At 38.9% G+C, this 14,816-nt stretch overlaps 3 protein-coding genes across 8 annotated transcripts in view; all 3 read left to right on the top strand.

Annotated features, from left to right (window-relative positions):
• Positions 1-3,564, top strand: part of Hex-A (Hexokinase A) — a 45,170-nt gene extending 41,606 nt beyond the window's left edge. For all 3 annotated transcript variants that reach the window (XM_017906570.1, XM_017906569.1, XM_017906571.1), the window contains exon 7: positions 1,351-3,564. In XM_017906570.1, coding sequence (XP_017762059.1) covers positions 1,351-1,428 — 78 coding nt within the window. In that variant the 3' untranslated portion in view covers positions 1,429-3,564. The remainder of the gene's footprint in view (positions 1-1,350) is intronic.
• Positions 3,565-4,030: 466 nt separating this feature from the next.
• Positions 4,031-11,595, top strand: LOC108552157 (protein FAM160B1). Of its 4 annotated transcripts, none has more exons than XM_017906566.1 (6): positions 4,031-4,731; positions 8,339-9,397; positions 9,488-9,938; positions 10,109-10,472; positions 10,783-11,283; positions 11,370-11,595. In XM_017906566.1, exons 1-6 carry the CDS (start codon positions 4,702-4,704, stop codon positions 11,467-11,469), a joined length of 2,505 nt encoding a protein of 834 aa, XP_017762055.1. In that variant the 5' UTR covers positions 4,031-4,701; the 3' UTR covers positions 11,470-11,595. The 4 variants fall into 4 exon arrangements, with proteins under 4 accessions (XP_017762055.1, XP_017762054.1, XP_017762057.1 ...); XM_017906565.1 differs by lacking the exon at positions 4,031-4,731 and adding an exon at positions 5,000-7,589 and having other exon boundaries at positions 11,370-11,594; XM_017906568.1 differs by lacking the exon at positions 4,031-4,731 and adding an exon at positions 7,736-8,117 and having other exon boundaries at positions 11,370-11,594.
• A 365-nt stretch (positions 11,596-11,960) lies between these two features.
• LOC108552152 (DALR anticodon-binding domain-containing protein 3) lies at positions 11,961-13,667 on the top strand. The gene is made up of 5 exons (XM_017906561.1): positions 11,961-12,276; positions 12,357-12,996; positions 13,067-13,200; positions 13,286-13,453; positions 13,548-13,667. Exons 1-5 carry the CDS (start codon positions 11,986-11,988, stop codon positions 13,665-13,667), a joined length of 1,353 nt encoding a protein of 450 aa, XP_017762050.1. The 5' UTR covers positions 11,961-11,985.
• The last annotated feature ends 1,149 nt before the right edge of the window (positions 13,668-14,816 follow it).

Below are 14,816 nucleotides of genomic sequence, written 5' to 3'. Positions count from 1 at the left end.
TTAACACTAGGCTGCGTTACATAAGCATCGTCTTATTGACACTAGAGCTACCATGACAACTTACCAAGCAAATTTAAGAACATTTAAAAATTGGTTATACCTGTATTAAAAGGAAAATCACAAAGACGTGTGATCAAAGTGACAATGTTGAATGGGAAATCTTTGATTAAAAATTTAGAAACCATCATTTAATCTCTGCAGGTTTAGTGTTAACCCTTTGCACTCCAGAGATGACTCTCAGTCGCCATTTAATGGGATTTTAAAGATCTGTGTTAATTAATGTATCAATTTTAAAATTACCCAATGATGCATAGAATGCTGAAGTAAAATAATTCTACACTTTAATTTATCTTTTAATAAAAATAGGACTTTATGGCAGAAAGTCTTTGAATTACTATTTCTCTATAATGAAAACATGGTTGAGTGCAAAGGGTGAAACTAGAATTCAAATATAAATTAGGTTTGTCTTGTTATTACGATTATTATTCATATTTTATATTTCATATTTCTCTTTTTCTTTTTCTTTTCTTCTCTCTCATTTTGTGACACGATAGTGCGAGTTTAATTTATGGATATGTAAAAGAAAAGAGTGTTATGTTTCTTCGAACAATATAAATTTTATCTGGAGCAAGGTCGAATAAAATGAGGAAAGAAATATGTCGTGTGAGTCACGTTCCTCGATGATATGTTTTCGTTAATTGATCTCGAGAGATCTCCGGTTTTCCTCGAATTTATTCCTGTCTCATAGGGAAACCACGATCTCGAGCCTTGAAAGAATAACAATATATAAAAGTAACTTAATAATTGTAATTACAAATACGTATATAAATTACCAGACTTTTCACTGTGAATACCAAGTTAAATGCACTTTAGTTCCACTCTGTTACCAAAATTGTTGAATTTTTTAAAGGAAATATCCAAATATCTTTGCTAGATATTTTAAATAATATTCAGAGATATTATTAATATCTAGAATAAATAATATTCTGAGATCTTGAATTAAACTATTATTGAAATTTTGAAAAATAATATTCACAGATCTTAAATTTAATTATGATTGAAATTTTGAAAAAAATACAAATATTTTACTCTCTTAAATATCTAATTAAACTGTCTACTAGTTACATAGACCAATTACACAGAACACAAGATGAACTTATTACTATATTTATCTATAATTTATAGAGAATATATTACTATATTTATATATATATATTAGTGTACATTAATATATTACTATAATATTACTATATATTACTATATTTTCTGTAAGTAATATTACTTATAACTATATTAACTATATTGACTATATTGATTGAATAATTTATGATATGATACTTGAATTTGCAGTTCGACTTGATGCTCTCAAAAGATGGCAGCGGTCGTGGAGCAGCGCTAGTCGCTGCAGTGGCTGCTGGACACCGGTGAAGACAACGGCTGTGCCGCGTCTCTTCAGCTTACTGTTAGCTTAACCCTTTGCGTTCGACGTACAGAGATATTATATTTTAATATTTCATCTATATCTACACCTCGAAAAATAAATTTTTAATACTAAGTTCTGTATTTTTCTTCGTATATTATTTTACAAAACACTCGAGTATCGCAATAGTATGTTGTTTCGTGTCCTCCACCAGGTTTGTCTGGGTGATAGCAAGTATTACAATCCATTTTTGTTAAAATCACACGAAGCTTTCCGTTTAATTTAATATTTATCAAGACTGCTCGTCGAGCATTCGATACTTAAACGTACTTAAAACTCAGCGGATGGTCCTACGAGGTTTCCATCTTAAATTACCAAAGATTCGTGTGATACCACCTGATACAATGTTTAACACTATCTCCATAACCGGTTTGTGATTTTTCAAAACTGATGTCACTCCTAGATAATAGATGAAACGTTTTACCTCTGTGTTACACATCCTGGGACAGCATAAGCAGCTGATTCCTAGGCCGATATCGTTGTTAACACCTGGAGGATGTACGAAATGAACATAAGCAAGAATTGTCATCTTCATTCGCCATTGAAATTGTCGCATGAAAGACAATGACGACCGCGAGTCGTCCTCTCGAGCGCAAAGGGTTAAAATAAGTTCTAGGCAGTAACGATACAAATGTGACACACCATTAACATACACGTACACATAGAAATGCATGAAGTCACGCGTGTGTGCCGAGGAGAAAGTGGAAGTAAACTAGCTATTAAAATTGAATCAAAGATGCGAGAGAAATGTAGAAGCGAATGGAAGAACGAGTGAGTCTCTGTCTGCCAGGTTCAAATTTCAATGTATGACCGAGGTGTGAATGTGTATCTGCGGACGTAGGTAAACTTTAATGTAAACTGGAGGATGAGTGTGAGAGCGAGAGCGAGAGCGAGAACGAGAGAGAGAGAGAGAGAGAGAAAGAGAGCTGCATACGCACTTGTATGTACATAGAGCATAAAAGGTAGCCTAGCCACGCGAAGACTTGGAAGCGAGGGTCTTTGAGATAGCGAAAAATTCATAAAGCCGTGAAACGTTCTCGCGTGAAACGAAGCTGCACACGAGTGAACGAATAAATAAATTAGTAAAATGCAACAGAGGTCTCATTACTGCCATAAGTGCAGCTCGACACGTACGCACAGGTGCGCCTGGCTGGATGCTAGGGAGGAATAGTATTTTACAAAGCGTGACTACTAATTTATGGCAGTTCTCGTGTGCACCTAATGCAGAGTATGTTCTATACCGCGAAACATCGATAGACTCGATATATCGATAGAATCGATCACGGTGTTCCTCGAACGGGCAGAAGATGCAACCGGTCCGGTGATCAGGCGAGCCAGGTCTCTTCTGTTTCGCACACTGCTACAGAATCTTCAGGGATGAGAATGAAAGTTAGTTCGCACTGAGCGATTTATAAGTTATTTGTATCGTCGTTTTGTCCTACATTAATCTTATTGTAACGTTTAGAGAGCGTGATTGGACGACGGTCGCGCAGACTGAGCAAAGGGATCCGTGTGAGCGAGAGCCAGCGAAGCAGATTATATATATATATCCAGGCGAAACGTTAAAAAGACGAAGAGATAACGCGAGCAGACATTAGCGGAAGTGTGTTTTGCGACAGTCTATTAGAAAAAGAAGTAGTAGCGTTTTATGGGATTAGGCGGTTTGAATATTTAGATTTATAGGTCGCGCTCAACGGGTTCGTGTTCTTTGGACGTTCCTCTTTATTGTCCCGACGATAACGCCGATCCTCCGGCATAGTCTCGAGAACGGTCCCTCGAAGACGCACGCATCGACGTCGCGACTGGAATTGTCTTGAAACGCGCAAGGGGCAAAAAGGGAGAAAGAGAATTTAGAAAAAGAAGGAGAGAAAAGGAAATGGATGCACATGTGCAAGAACGCACGCTCACGAGTTCCAGTCGTGACTCTCAATACCGTGTTCCCCGCCACTCTCTCGTGTCGAGAGGCGAATATTTCTTTGGAGTTCAAAGAACGATGGAGCTGTATAGTATACCAGGTGTTTCGAGAGGAAATTGCTAGCCTGTTGTCGCGAAGTTGTAATAAAAATAAGACACTTAAGATTCTATCTCTCCAGTACTCGTCGTTTCGCCTGCCCCAATTGTCACGACCAAAAATTTCTTGCAATTTTCCAACAAACGGCTTCCCTCATCCGGAACGACTCGATGTGCAAAAATCTCTCACAGATTCCTTTCTCCATGCAATATGCACCAACCGATCCTGCAGATCTGAGATTCTACCTTTCCAGTACTCGTCGTTTCGCCTGGCCCAATTGCCATGGACAAAAATTTCTTACAATTTTAGAACAAACCGATTCCCTGACCCGAAACGACACAATGTCCAACAATTTTTCACTGACTCCTTTCTCAATAGAGTATATGCAAACCCATTTAGGAGATACAAGATTCTATCTCTACGCTACTGTGCATTCGAGAAAAGAAGGCACAGTGGGTTTACTTCCTCGTGGGTGGATAACTCCGTGGACACGCCCACGATCACAAGCAGTGACTGCTATTGGTCGAACACAGTGACCGATGACCTTCGTCACCGTTTTCGGCCAATAGCGGTCACTGCTTGTGATCGTGGGCGTGTCCGCGGAGTTAGTCGCGAGGAAGTAAGCCCACTGTGCCTTCTTTCCTCGAATACACGGTACTCGTGGTTTCGTCTGCCCCAATAGCTACGGGCAAAAATTTCGTACAATTTTATAACAAACGGATTCGAAACGACGAATCTGTCTCGAAGGAGTATATGTACAAACCGATCCTGGAGATCTCGGTGCAACATGGCCCCACCGTCTATCTATACTCCAAAGCGTTTCCTCCTACCCGCCTCGTACGCGACACGAAAACTCGATGAGGATCTAGACTCGATCGTCATTCGACTCGCGTTCCCCGGTTACGAAACACGGGAGCGGGAAAAGGGTCGGTCTAGAGTCTGACCAGGGTTAGAAGGAACGTAGCCGAGTGTCGACGCGAGAGAGACTGCCGTTTCTGAACGTCTACTGATCATCGTTAGACGCTCATCGTCGCTGCGATAAGACCTCGCGGCGCGGATCGATAGAGATCGATAGATCGGCGGAGAGCGAGCGAGAGAGAGAGAGAGGGGGGGAGAGAGAGAAGGCGAAGTACCTTCGGCGATCATCGTTTCAACACCGAGAATTCAGCCCGTCACGTTCCTTCGAACCGAGCCGAATCGTTTGTCACCGATGCTGCGTCGTCTGTGGAGGCTGAAGGTGGTGAGTAGCCTAGCCGCGGTATAGTTAGCGCCGATCACGCGGCGACACGTGAGCGTGACGTTCGATTTAGCGTAGGATGTCGACACGCGTGTGCGGAATCTGCGGGGCCCAGTGCTGAGGAACGCGCGGACCCTCGATGTGCGGATTTACATATCTTCAACGACTTTATAGTTCGATCGGTGAGACGCATGATGAGTGTGCAATCTTAGATCGATGTATCGGGTGTGTGGTTCCTACGGCCAAAATTTCTGTTGTATCGTTAGGGAAATACGCGTGTAAACGTGACTCGTTGGAAGCACGCAAGGTGATAATAAAAATACGAAATATTAACGCCTCCGAGGTTACTATAACAGCGGACAGGAATAGGTTGTCAATCAATGTACCCGACAACTGTCCACCCTTTCGCCACGAACCACATGCATACTTGACCCTGGGTAATATAGGATTCTACGATGCACAGTCACTAGCGTTTCTATTTATGTGTTCTATATTATAATTCATTATTCAAGACACCGGCCATGTTAGACATTGTGCGAGTACCGTAACCAGTTTAACGACGTTTATTGTTCTTGTGCATAGAGGATTGACAGAGGATTAAATTTAACTATCTGAGAAGTTCATTTCGACTTTGCTTCGTGTAGACGAATTGGTCAGCTCTGTATATCGGTATATACTCGATATACTTCTTCTATTCCAAGTCATCGCAGACCAGTTGATACTGCAGATCAGGTGATACTGCAGCTATTGTTCTCCACGTATCTCGTATCTTTATCACTCCCCTGATAAAGCTCCCAACGACCTACATCTCTACAACAGTATTCCCTAGTTTGCTATCGAAGAATATTCGAATGAAGTTTCGACGCGAGGAATCGCAGGTATAGTCTTCGAGAATTGAACATTGGGTCTAGACAGAGAGAGAGTATGCTCTTGCACAATATTCCAACGAAATAATGAAATTTGGTCGCGAGAAATCGCAACTATAATCGTTAAAGACTCGTCAGCATTGGGTCTAGACAGAAAGAGTTTACTCTCGCAAAATATTCCAATAAAATACTGCAATTTGGTCGCGAGGAATCGCAGGTACAGTCTTTGAGGACTCGTCAGTGTCGAATCTAATCAGAGAGTTTGCTCTCGCAGAATATTCCAATGAAATTTAATCACGAGGAATCGCAACTATAGTCGTCGAGGACTCCTCAACATTGAGCCCAGACAGAAAGAGTAACTTGTCAAAAGCAGGTAGAAAATTAGATAATGCAATACCCATACACTCGACTTCCTACGACGCTTAGGTTCTCGGTCAAGCGTCGAATTAGTATACCCCAGTTTGCGTAAGAGGAATTGAGATGAGATCTGTCAAATCAAACGTCTGAGATGTTTGGTAGGCTTCATCTAACTGTATAAATCGATCGATCCGAAGAGATAGATCGGTTTGGTGGCGGCAGGATCGTCGAAGATGGCGAACCGATCAAAATGGCGGAGCCTGAACCGTTTTCGGAGCGTCGCGATCGTTTTATACTCTCACGAATTGGTCGATGTTGTCGAGATGTGTACACTATGAAAGTGGAAAATAAAAGTGATCGTAAATCCTGTGCTTTACTCACGATCGACGTGCCACTACTACATGCCGTGTTCGGACGTGTACAAAAGTACCTGGACACGCCAACCTGAACGTAAAAATATTCGAAAATATTTTGGTTAACGATGGACGGGTTAACAGTTAACTAGGTAAAATCAATAGTGCTATAGTGCGATCGATCTTGGCGCCGTGGACGAAAGTCGAAGTTTCTGGAAGCAGCAGGTAGACTCTAGTACAGGAAGTGTCATTTGCAAACGGAAGGGTGCGATAAAGATAAGGTGGTTATTAAAAAAGTATTTACATCGATAAAGAAAAAGAAAATGGAAGAAAAAGAACCGAGGACAGAGATAAAGGGGAATTAGCGCGAAGGCTGTAGGAAAATTTGTATAACATAATAAAATGTTCTCGATAGTTCGACGTCTTATTAGCATGTTTAGGCAAGTATCTGCAATCTTATCAACGATCATTGATATTAGATCAATCGAAAGTACGAGCGGCTCGTAATAGGAAAAATACCGGGTATAGAGCCAGGACTTTTTCAAATATTTTGTACGTTCGACTCCGATTGTTTGCCACTTTAATATAAATTCGTATAAATAAGCGGATGTAAGACGATGGTAATAAAATATTCTGTATCTTCTGTAAAGTATTCTGTGTATTCCATGTGGTCAAACGAGAATTTTTATTCGTTCTCTCTATTCCGAATCGAATCCAATGACTCAACACTCGATACGGTTTAAAGCTGTAACTTTGTTTTGCCTTTAATAACCTTGTACGAGTCTAATCGAAATGCACGTAAAATTGCAACCAAACTTTCTGTACACACCGCTAGAGGGCTACGAATAACATATATTTTCAGACACTCTTCGTTTCGTTACTTCTAGGCATCCGTCGTTAAATTATTCCCCTTTGATTATCCAAAAATCACATCTGCGATAAACCTACGCTTCGACTAGTGAAAATACATCGATTCCTTTCTATCTCTCGTTCTACACATGGCGCTCTGCGTCGTAACATCAGACGTAACGGTGGCGCCATCTAGTGGCCGGCGAGCCGAAACACCACACGTCAAAAGTGCAAAGTTTCGTTGTCGCAGCGACAGTGAACAACTGCACGGTGACACGGGTGCGGATAATGAGGAACTATGCAGAAACGAGCGAGGATCATGCGAAAAACGAAGGCGAGGCGTGTGTATAGCGAGAAATAACTGCGGACGAAAATCGGACGGTGCGTTAAGATGATTAGTGGCATTCAAATCGCGCTGAAGAATGCCATTGACGTGGTGAGTTATAACCTCGATATGTTTCGTCGTTTCGTCGTCGGTACTGTGTTCTCGTTCACGCGACTGCGTACCGTGCATCCTGTCCGACCAGGATACACGCACACTTCCGTTTATATTTTTTCCTTTGCTTGCAGAGTATAGTAAACAGTGCGAAAGGCGTATCAAGGCAGTGTTCATCGATCGTGACGCGGCAGCGTATATATTTCGTGTCGTTTACCGACGGGTTTTCGTCGTTCGAGCGTCGCACACTGTCACACGTGCCACTGTATTTATTTACGTTCTACGTATATCGATTCGGGTGCCGTGCCTTCGGCCAACGTGGTCGATACGCTACTGTCTGTCGCTGCGAATTTTTCCTTCCCGTTCCCCCGTGTGCGCACGATCAATTTGAACGGCCACTCGTTTCGCGCCAATCAAAAAATAAACAAGCAATGGCGTAACGGTTTTCAGCCGGCTAACGGCGGCCAGGCGAAACTTGCTCGATTCGATCGGAACGCGTATCGGGACGTTGTCTAATCGTCTGTACACGTACGTTATATTTAGTAGCTTATATAATTATTCCAAGTTACACTCGCATTCGTCCGACCGCGTCTCATTAACATGTGCATGTTCAATAGCTTGCCGTGTTTTGCATCCTATTTATTTTTTCTTAGAGACCCGGACGACGTAATATGATCCCTGGTCGCCGTTTTAATTATCGTCTACAGTTATGCTGATCTCTGATACTCATGTATTTTTATCCTTTGCAGATAGCACCGCCTGCCACACCGCTGCAAGACTTCACATACCACTGGAAACAGCTTATGAACTTTTATGTGAACCATCTGACGGATAGCAAGGTGCCTATACAAACCACAGGGATCCCACGACATTTGGACAGGTTACTGGAGATCCTGCTCGAAGAGGAGAAGAACGAAAATGAACCAGGGCCATGTCTCGAGTACCTATTACAGCACAAACTGTTGGACCTGTTGGCTACACTGGCCAGTGCAGAAACTCCACCCGGGATGAGGACAGTGTGCCTGTCGTTCCTGAGGAAATTGCTAGGCAGGTCCAAGTATCCTTTGTTGCATCATACGTCGATTTACAGCCCTGTGCAGAGATTAATTGTACTCTGCAATGGAAACCCGCCTTCACCTATGGAGGCTGAGGAGGTCCAGTTCCTTCTGACGCTTTGCTTTCTAGTTTGCAAGTATCCTCACGTGACCAACATGATAAACGATGCACCGAATATTCAGAGGAAGAGTAGCTTTGTAAGGAATAATTCTGAAAGGATGGAAGTGGAGAAAGTTACCTATATACCAGCCAGAAAAAGGAACAACTTTAATCCCCTGTTTGAGCCACTGGACACTCAGGCGGTCACGTTGATAAATCCTAATCTGTTTAGCTCTGAGAATGACAGGAGACGATCTGTTGGGTCTAACAGACCGTCAAGCAAGGCCAAAACGTCCAGGGGATCATCTAGTCAATCGAACGGATCGATATCTTCCAGGGAAGTTGAGAACACTTCGCAATCTTCTAGTCCAGTAATTCAGAAAGCGATCTGCGACGAGAGTTCCTGCGACCCGGCACAATCTCCTGACTCTCAGGACTGCGACGTCTCGCAGAAGGAAGAGGATATAGGTCTGATGAACGAGATAGACACGCACCTGCAGAACCTTCAGGATCTGCGATTGGACGTTGAATATGGGAGTGCGTATAATGACTCTGGCTACGTAGACGAGGATCAGCGGCTACTGAGACCTAGAACGCCGCAGAAATCGAAATGCCTTTTGCTAGATGCTCTGCTGAGTTACATAAACACCGCGGTAAGCAATGGCTTTTGAAGTTAATCATTAAATATCCAATTGCAGAGAAGTGTACCGAATGTATCATGTTTATTCGTTGTTATTTGCCAGGATAATACCGTGAGGATAAGAGCCTGCGAGGGTATAATGGTTCTCGCCTCTCTAGAGGACCCATCGTTCGCTCAGATGATAGCAAACAGCGACTTAACGATCTTGATAGCAAGCAGACTGGAGAACCTGTTCAACGCCATTCCAGCTCACGTCGACCCGACAGAAATCGACGCCGTGGACGTAACGTGGGGTCTAGACTCTCCAGTGTGGAGAAAGGAGAAGAAATTCTCCGGCTGTAGACAGGTCGCTGCATTTTTCATGTGGTTCGATTATTGCAATCAGCTGATAAGAGAAGCTCACCCAGACGTGGCAGATACGTTAGCTAAAAGTGTCAAAGTAAATTTCTTGGATAAGATTGTGACACCGGCTTTGGCTGAACATCACGTTGTTCTTATCACGGCGTTGGTTACTAAATGTATGAAAGAATTAACGTCCACCGCCTTATGTACAGGTACAGCAATTAGCAGTGTCTTATCGCTTGGAATTTTTGATAATTAAACCGCTAACAATGGAATTTTTTTCTTCCTCAAGAATTGGTAGATTAGAAAAGATTTCAAGTGTATTTGTAATTTGATTATTCCTTAAAAATGAGGATAATACTAATTGCTTTTTCTTTTCAAGAAATAAGTTACTGGCTCGTGGGTCATGACAGAGGTCCAGAGATACCAAACGTGTGGACATCACCTGTGCTACACAGGCTGATAGACAATTGTTTCACGGACAGTGACGACTTGACGCTGGAAACGTTGAAACTCTTTGAGGAAATGATAGAGAAAAGAAACGAGCACGTATTACATTGCCTAGTATTAGTGTACTTATCGACACGAGGCTATTACGATAACACCGCAGCCGATAGCGCAATTGCATCTTGGAGCGACGAGGAGGACGAAAGAGAGAGGGAGAAGAAGGGTTCGCTAGACCTCTCTTACGAGCAAAGCCATAGTCGAACATTAGCACCTAGTAATATTCACAGAATTGTAAATTGGTAAGGACCTTGCAAGACATCTCACAATCACAAAAACAAACGAAAATCTTCCGTCGAAAAAATGGTTTTATGACATTCATTATCATATCAGGAACGAATCACACGTCTATAATACCTAGCAGGGGTAGTAGGAAAAGATCTAGCCAACAGAAATCATCTGAATGAGTCAATGAACTTGGCTCGATTGACCAAATTTCTTCCATTTAATTTAATGTATACTCGTACACCTCTATCCCTATAATAATATTTAAACACGCATATGAAACAGTATACCCCATAGTTTATAGCTTAATGTCAACCTCCGTTTCAGTTTCCTGTCCCTGATTCCTCGTTATCTACAAACAGACACGGACGTAAACAATTATGAGCGATACATGGCTGACTTGGAAAGGCAGTATTCTACTGTGTTGACAGACTGCTCGTTGATGGCCTGGCCACTGGAGGCAGTAACCATGGATGATTCCGCGAGTTCCGATTCCAGACCGGAAGCGGATCACTGCTCTGTAAGATTTTACATGGGGCCGTTTATGACGATGCTTTTTGAGAAAGTGGCGAGTATTCCAAGGCAAAAGTACGAGGTCAATCTGCAACTGACAGTGGTGATCTCGAGGCTGGCGCTTTTACCTCATCCGTACCTGCATGAATTTTTACTGAATCCGCTGCTGCCGCTGGCACCCGGCACAAAGAACTTGTTCACCTGCTTGCAAAAAGTCGTCAAGCAGCTGGTGAACGAAGTACCAAAGACACCAGACCACAAGCAGATGCTGAAGGAGACGAGAGAACGGTTGCTAGAAGATTGTTCTCACGAAGGGTAAGTCTAGGCCCAGTGATGGATTACACACTGTCGCTTATCGTTGGGAAATATGGAAATGTTAAATGCATCGTTCTTATTTTCAGGGAGAAGGAGAATATCCTATTTGAAAGCGTGATCGTAACGGAGGAGTTCTGCAAGGAGCTGGCTGCGATAGCATACGTGAAGTACCACCATTCTATGTGATACTCGATATCAAAGAGAACGATGTAAATTCTAGAATTTAATTACAGTACTATGGCCGAGTAAATTTACTTAACAATCGATCGTCAGTCTAGATACGCTTAAATAGAAAATTGTTTTTTGTGATGACTTTGTAAGATACACGTATACCTATAAGTATAGCAAATATTATATTAATGTTAATATTTACAATCACTTATTTGCACAATTTGACTTGTGATTCTAAATAAAAATTACTCAGAATTGTGGTTGTTTTAATTATTTTGTTGAACCTCTTGGAGTTCTTTACTCTTAAACCCCTTAATGCTATTTCTAATTTCACAAACCTGTAGTTATTTTCTAATTATATGTGACAATTGTGAAAGGTGTTCAAATTAAAACATACTATATAGTTTGCAGATATTTTTCATGATAAGAATAATAAAATATCTGTTTCATGAGTAATGATAATGCTATGTTTAAGATTACTTCATGATGGAAGAAGTTATTAAAGCTACTTCATGTTAGAGTAAGTAACATATGGAGATACAAATGGAAAACACACCATCTATCTGCATACAATTACTCATAAATAATATTACATCATATTTAAGTGGTAATGTTTGTAAAAATTCTTCAATTGTCAAGGTAAACAATGAAAATTTAGCAATAAATGGTGAATTATATTTTTTACCTAGCCTTAAAGTATGGAAAAGTGTGCTGAAAGGTACAGATAAATGTGATGAAAAGTGTACCACAATTTTGCAACATTGTCTACATATTCGAGATGGTCAGACAAATAACAATACTGATGCAGATACTGCAAATCAGGTAAAATATAACACAAAATACCATTATAAAAGGAACAGACATAACCTAATTCTAAGAGTAACAGATATTGACTTTTGCAGGTTTTACAATTGCTAATAGCATCTAGTAGCAGTTGGTCGATAAAGCTAGAAAAATGTTTCTTGGAAAAAGAAAGGATATTCTTATTTTTACAACGTACTCCTCTTATAGAAAACTCCATAAAGGCAGCTATAACATTTAAACATGACTTTGGGAAAACTTTTTCACTTAAAAAAGTGTTTAGCTTAAAATCATTACAAGATAAAGAATCAGAACTCACAACTACAAGATTATACTTAATACAATGTGTCACTGAAAAGATTTTAAACTTACATGGATATTCAGTATCAAATGAGTACCCTGATTACAAATTCGTATTTACCTCTAAGTCACAAGGAAGTGTGGAAGAAAATTATGAGCGATGTATATGTGGGGTTGTGAAAAACACAGAAACAAATTGTAAAGAGACAAAATTAACATGGCAAGAATATATCAGTAACAAAATAAAAGAATTAAAAACATTAAATGAACATAAGTATTTTGAGACAGAAAAATGTAATGTAAAAGCACAAGATTGTTTCCTTGAAAATATTGCAAAAGCCACAGCTATGTTTGAGTTATTATCTGTAAAACCAACTCGTTCTGTTTTTATCGGATGCAATTTTGCAACTGATAAAAATACTACAAACACAAAAGGTGCTTGTAATACAAAATTTTGCATGAATTTTCTAGAATCTTTGAGAAAACAAATTCTATCATTATTAGTTTTTAGGTGCTCCTTTTATATTATATAATACAGCAAGAATAACAGCTATTATTGAAAAGTATAATGATAAAAGATTAAAAGGGGAATATCCTAATTTACCACATATCAATGACATAGATTTTTCTCTATTAAATCAAGAGGTATTTTATTTAAAAGGCACTAAATTATCTATCATCATATCTAATTAACAAAAAAAAGAAAATTCAATAATTATATAATTTTTAGGAAGAATGGGAACTGATATACAATTTCGTTATTGGATATCAACAAATGATAAAAGATTGTTTAAAACATGATTCTGTCTTTCAAATTAATCCACAAGTTATTTGCATATTTTTAGCAAAATTATGTCAAAAATTTAGTATCTACTATCGCAGAATCAGAATTTTAACTGTAAGTTTTATGTCTAATCATTATTCATGTTTAACTAACGAATCTTATTATGTGATTAATAATTTGTAACTTAAATATAATTGTTCTATTACAGGAGGTATATGATCATCTAATTCCAACAATGTCTGTGAGATTATACATGCTACATGCATTACAAATTGTGCTTCAAAATGCACTTGGTTTACTTGATATTCTTCCTGTATCACGAATGTAATTAATCATGCAAAACTTTGTTGTACTTAATATTAAAAATGATGTATAATAAATCGGTGTAAAAAAGACATAAAATAAAAAGAATTGTACATTTAATAGAGAAATAAATAAAAATGAATTTTAGCTACCAAGCAAAAATGATATTTGGTGATATTTTAATTTACATTTTAAAACTTGAATGTGAAACCTAATATTACTTTCCATAATAACATTAGTTGCTTAATTGAAATTTGTTTTAATTCTCTAAATATTATATTAAAATGAAGGTACATTAGAATTTTGAACAATAATTATCCTGACAGAAAAATTTGTATAGATTTACCATTTTCATATGGTACAACTAATATATATTTTTATGCAGTTAATAATTTAATGAGCCAAGTCTTTATGTATTAAAGAAAATAATAAAAATTGATTTTTCTGCCATTTTTATTCTATTACCTAAGCATGTATATGTATTTAAAATTTATAATTTCAGTAAAATCTCCTACTAATTGTTGAATCAATAACATTAAATAGTATATTTGTGTATAAATATATGAATTTTGAATACATCACGTGTAAATATATCATTGCAAATACAAACTTTACTGTCACGGACGTAACAAATGAATGTAGTAATTACATTCGTAAATAACAATGCATAAAACGATAAAAATAATGAGAATGTATATACCCGTAAATATGTGTTTCCATTCTCTCAAATATCATCCCATATCTTTAAAATCAAAAACAATTTCTACGAAAAAATTATAAACTTTCGGTGACTTACAAATTGGTTATCATCTTCGCGTACAATCTTTGATGACAATCACGGAATCTTGAGGATTGTGGTATTCCATTCTTCCTCGACACATATTTATCACTAACATAATAAACGAAATTATTAAACTTTATCGAACCGCATCATAGATCCTTTGTATTCAAACACGATACCGCACACTGTATACGTAGTTCTCAAGAGACTCAGAAGTACCAATTTGAAAAAGTATAAGTGACGGTAAATAGGATGGAAAAGATGGCGCGATTATATGAATTTTCAAATGCACTTTTCTTAAATACTTTAACGTAAGAAAGTATTAAGTAATATTTCATAGCCGTTATATTCAATTTAATTCGTATAATAACGTATAAATTATTTTTTCTACAG

Source organism: Eufriesea mexicana, unplaced genomic scaffold, assembly GCF_001483705.2.
Source record: "Eufriesea mexicana isolate 0111107269 unplaced genomic scaffold, ASM148370v2 scaffold5561, whole genome shotgun sequence".
NCBI lineage: Eukaryota > Metazoa > Arthropoda > Insecta > Hymenoptera > Apidae > Eufriesea > Eufriesea mexicana.
This window is presented reverse-complemented; position numbering and strand designations above follow the sequence as displayed.

What these genes read in the sequence shown, in the direction of transcription:
- LOC108552157 (XM_017906564.1), top strand. Translation starts at nt 8,190, where the DNA reads ATGTGCATGTTCAATAGCTTGCCGTGTTTTGCATCCTATTTATTTTTT. An exon ending in TGAGTTACATAAACACCGCG is followed by an intron (nt 9,398 to 9,487) that starts GTAAGCAATGGC and finishes GTTATTTGCCAG; the next exon opens with GATAATACCGTGAGGATAAG. An exon ending in GTCCACCGCCTTATGTACAG is followed by an intron (nt 9,939 to 10,108) that starts GTACAGCAATTA and finishes TTTCTTTTCAAG; the next exon opens with AAATAAGTTACTGGCTCGTG.
- LOC108552152 (XM_017906561.1), top strand. Translation starts at nt 11,986, where the DNA reads ATGGAGATACAAATGGAAAACACACCATCTATCTGCATACAATTACTC. An exon ending in ATGCAGATACTGCAAATCAG is followed by an intron (nt 12,277 to 12,356) that starts GTAAAATATAAC and finishes TGACTTTTGCAG; the next exon opens with GTTTTACAATTGCTAATAGC. An exon ending in GCAGAATCAGAATTTTAACT is followed by an intron (nt 13,454 to 13,547) that starts GTAAGTTTTATG and finishes GTTCTATTACAG; the next exon opens with GAGGTATATGATCATCTAAT.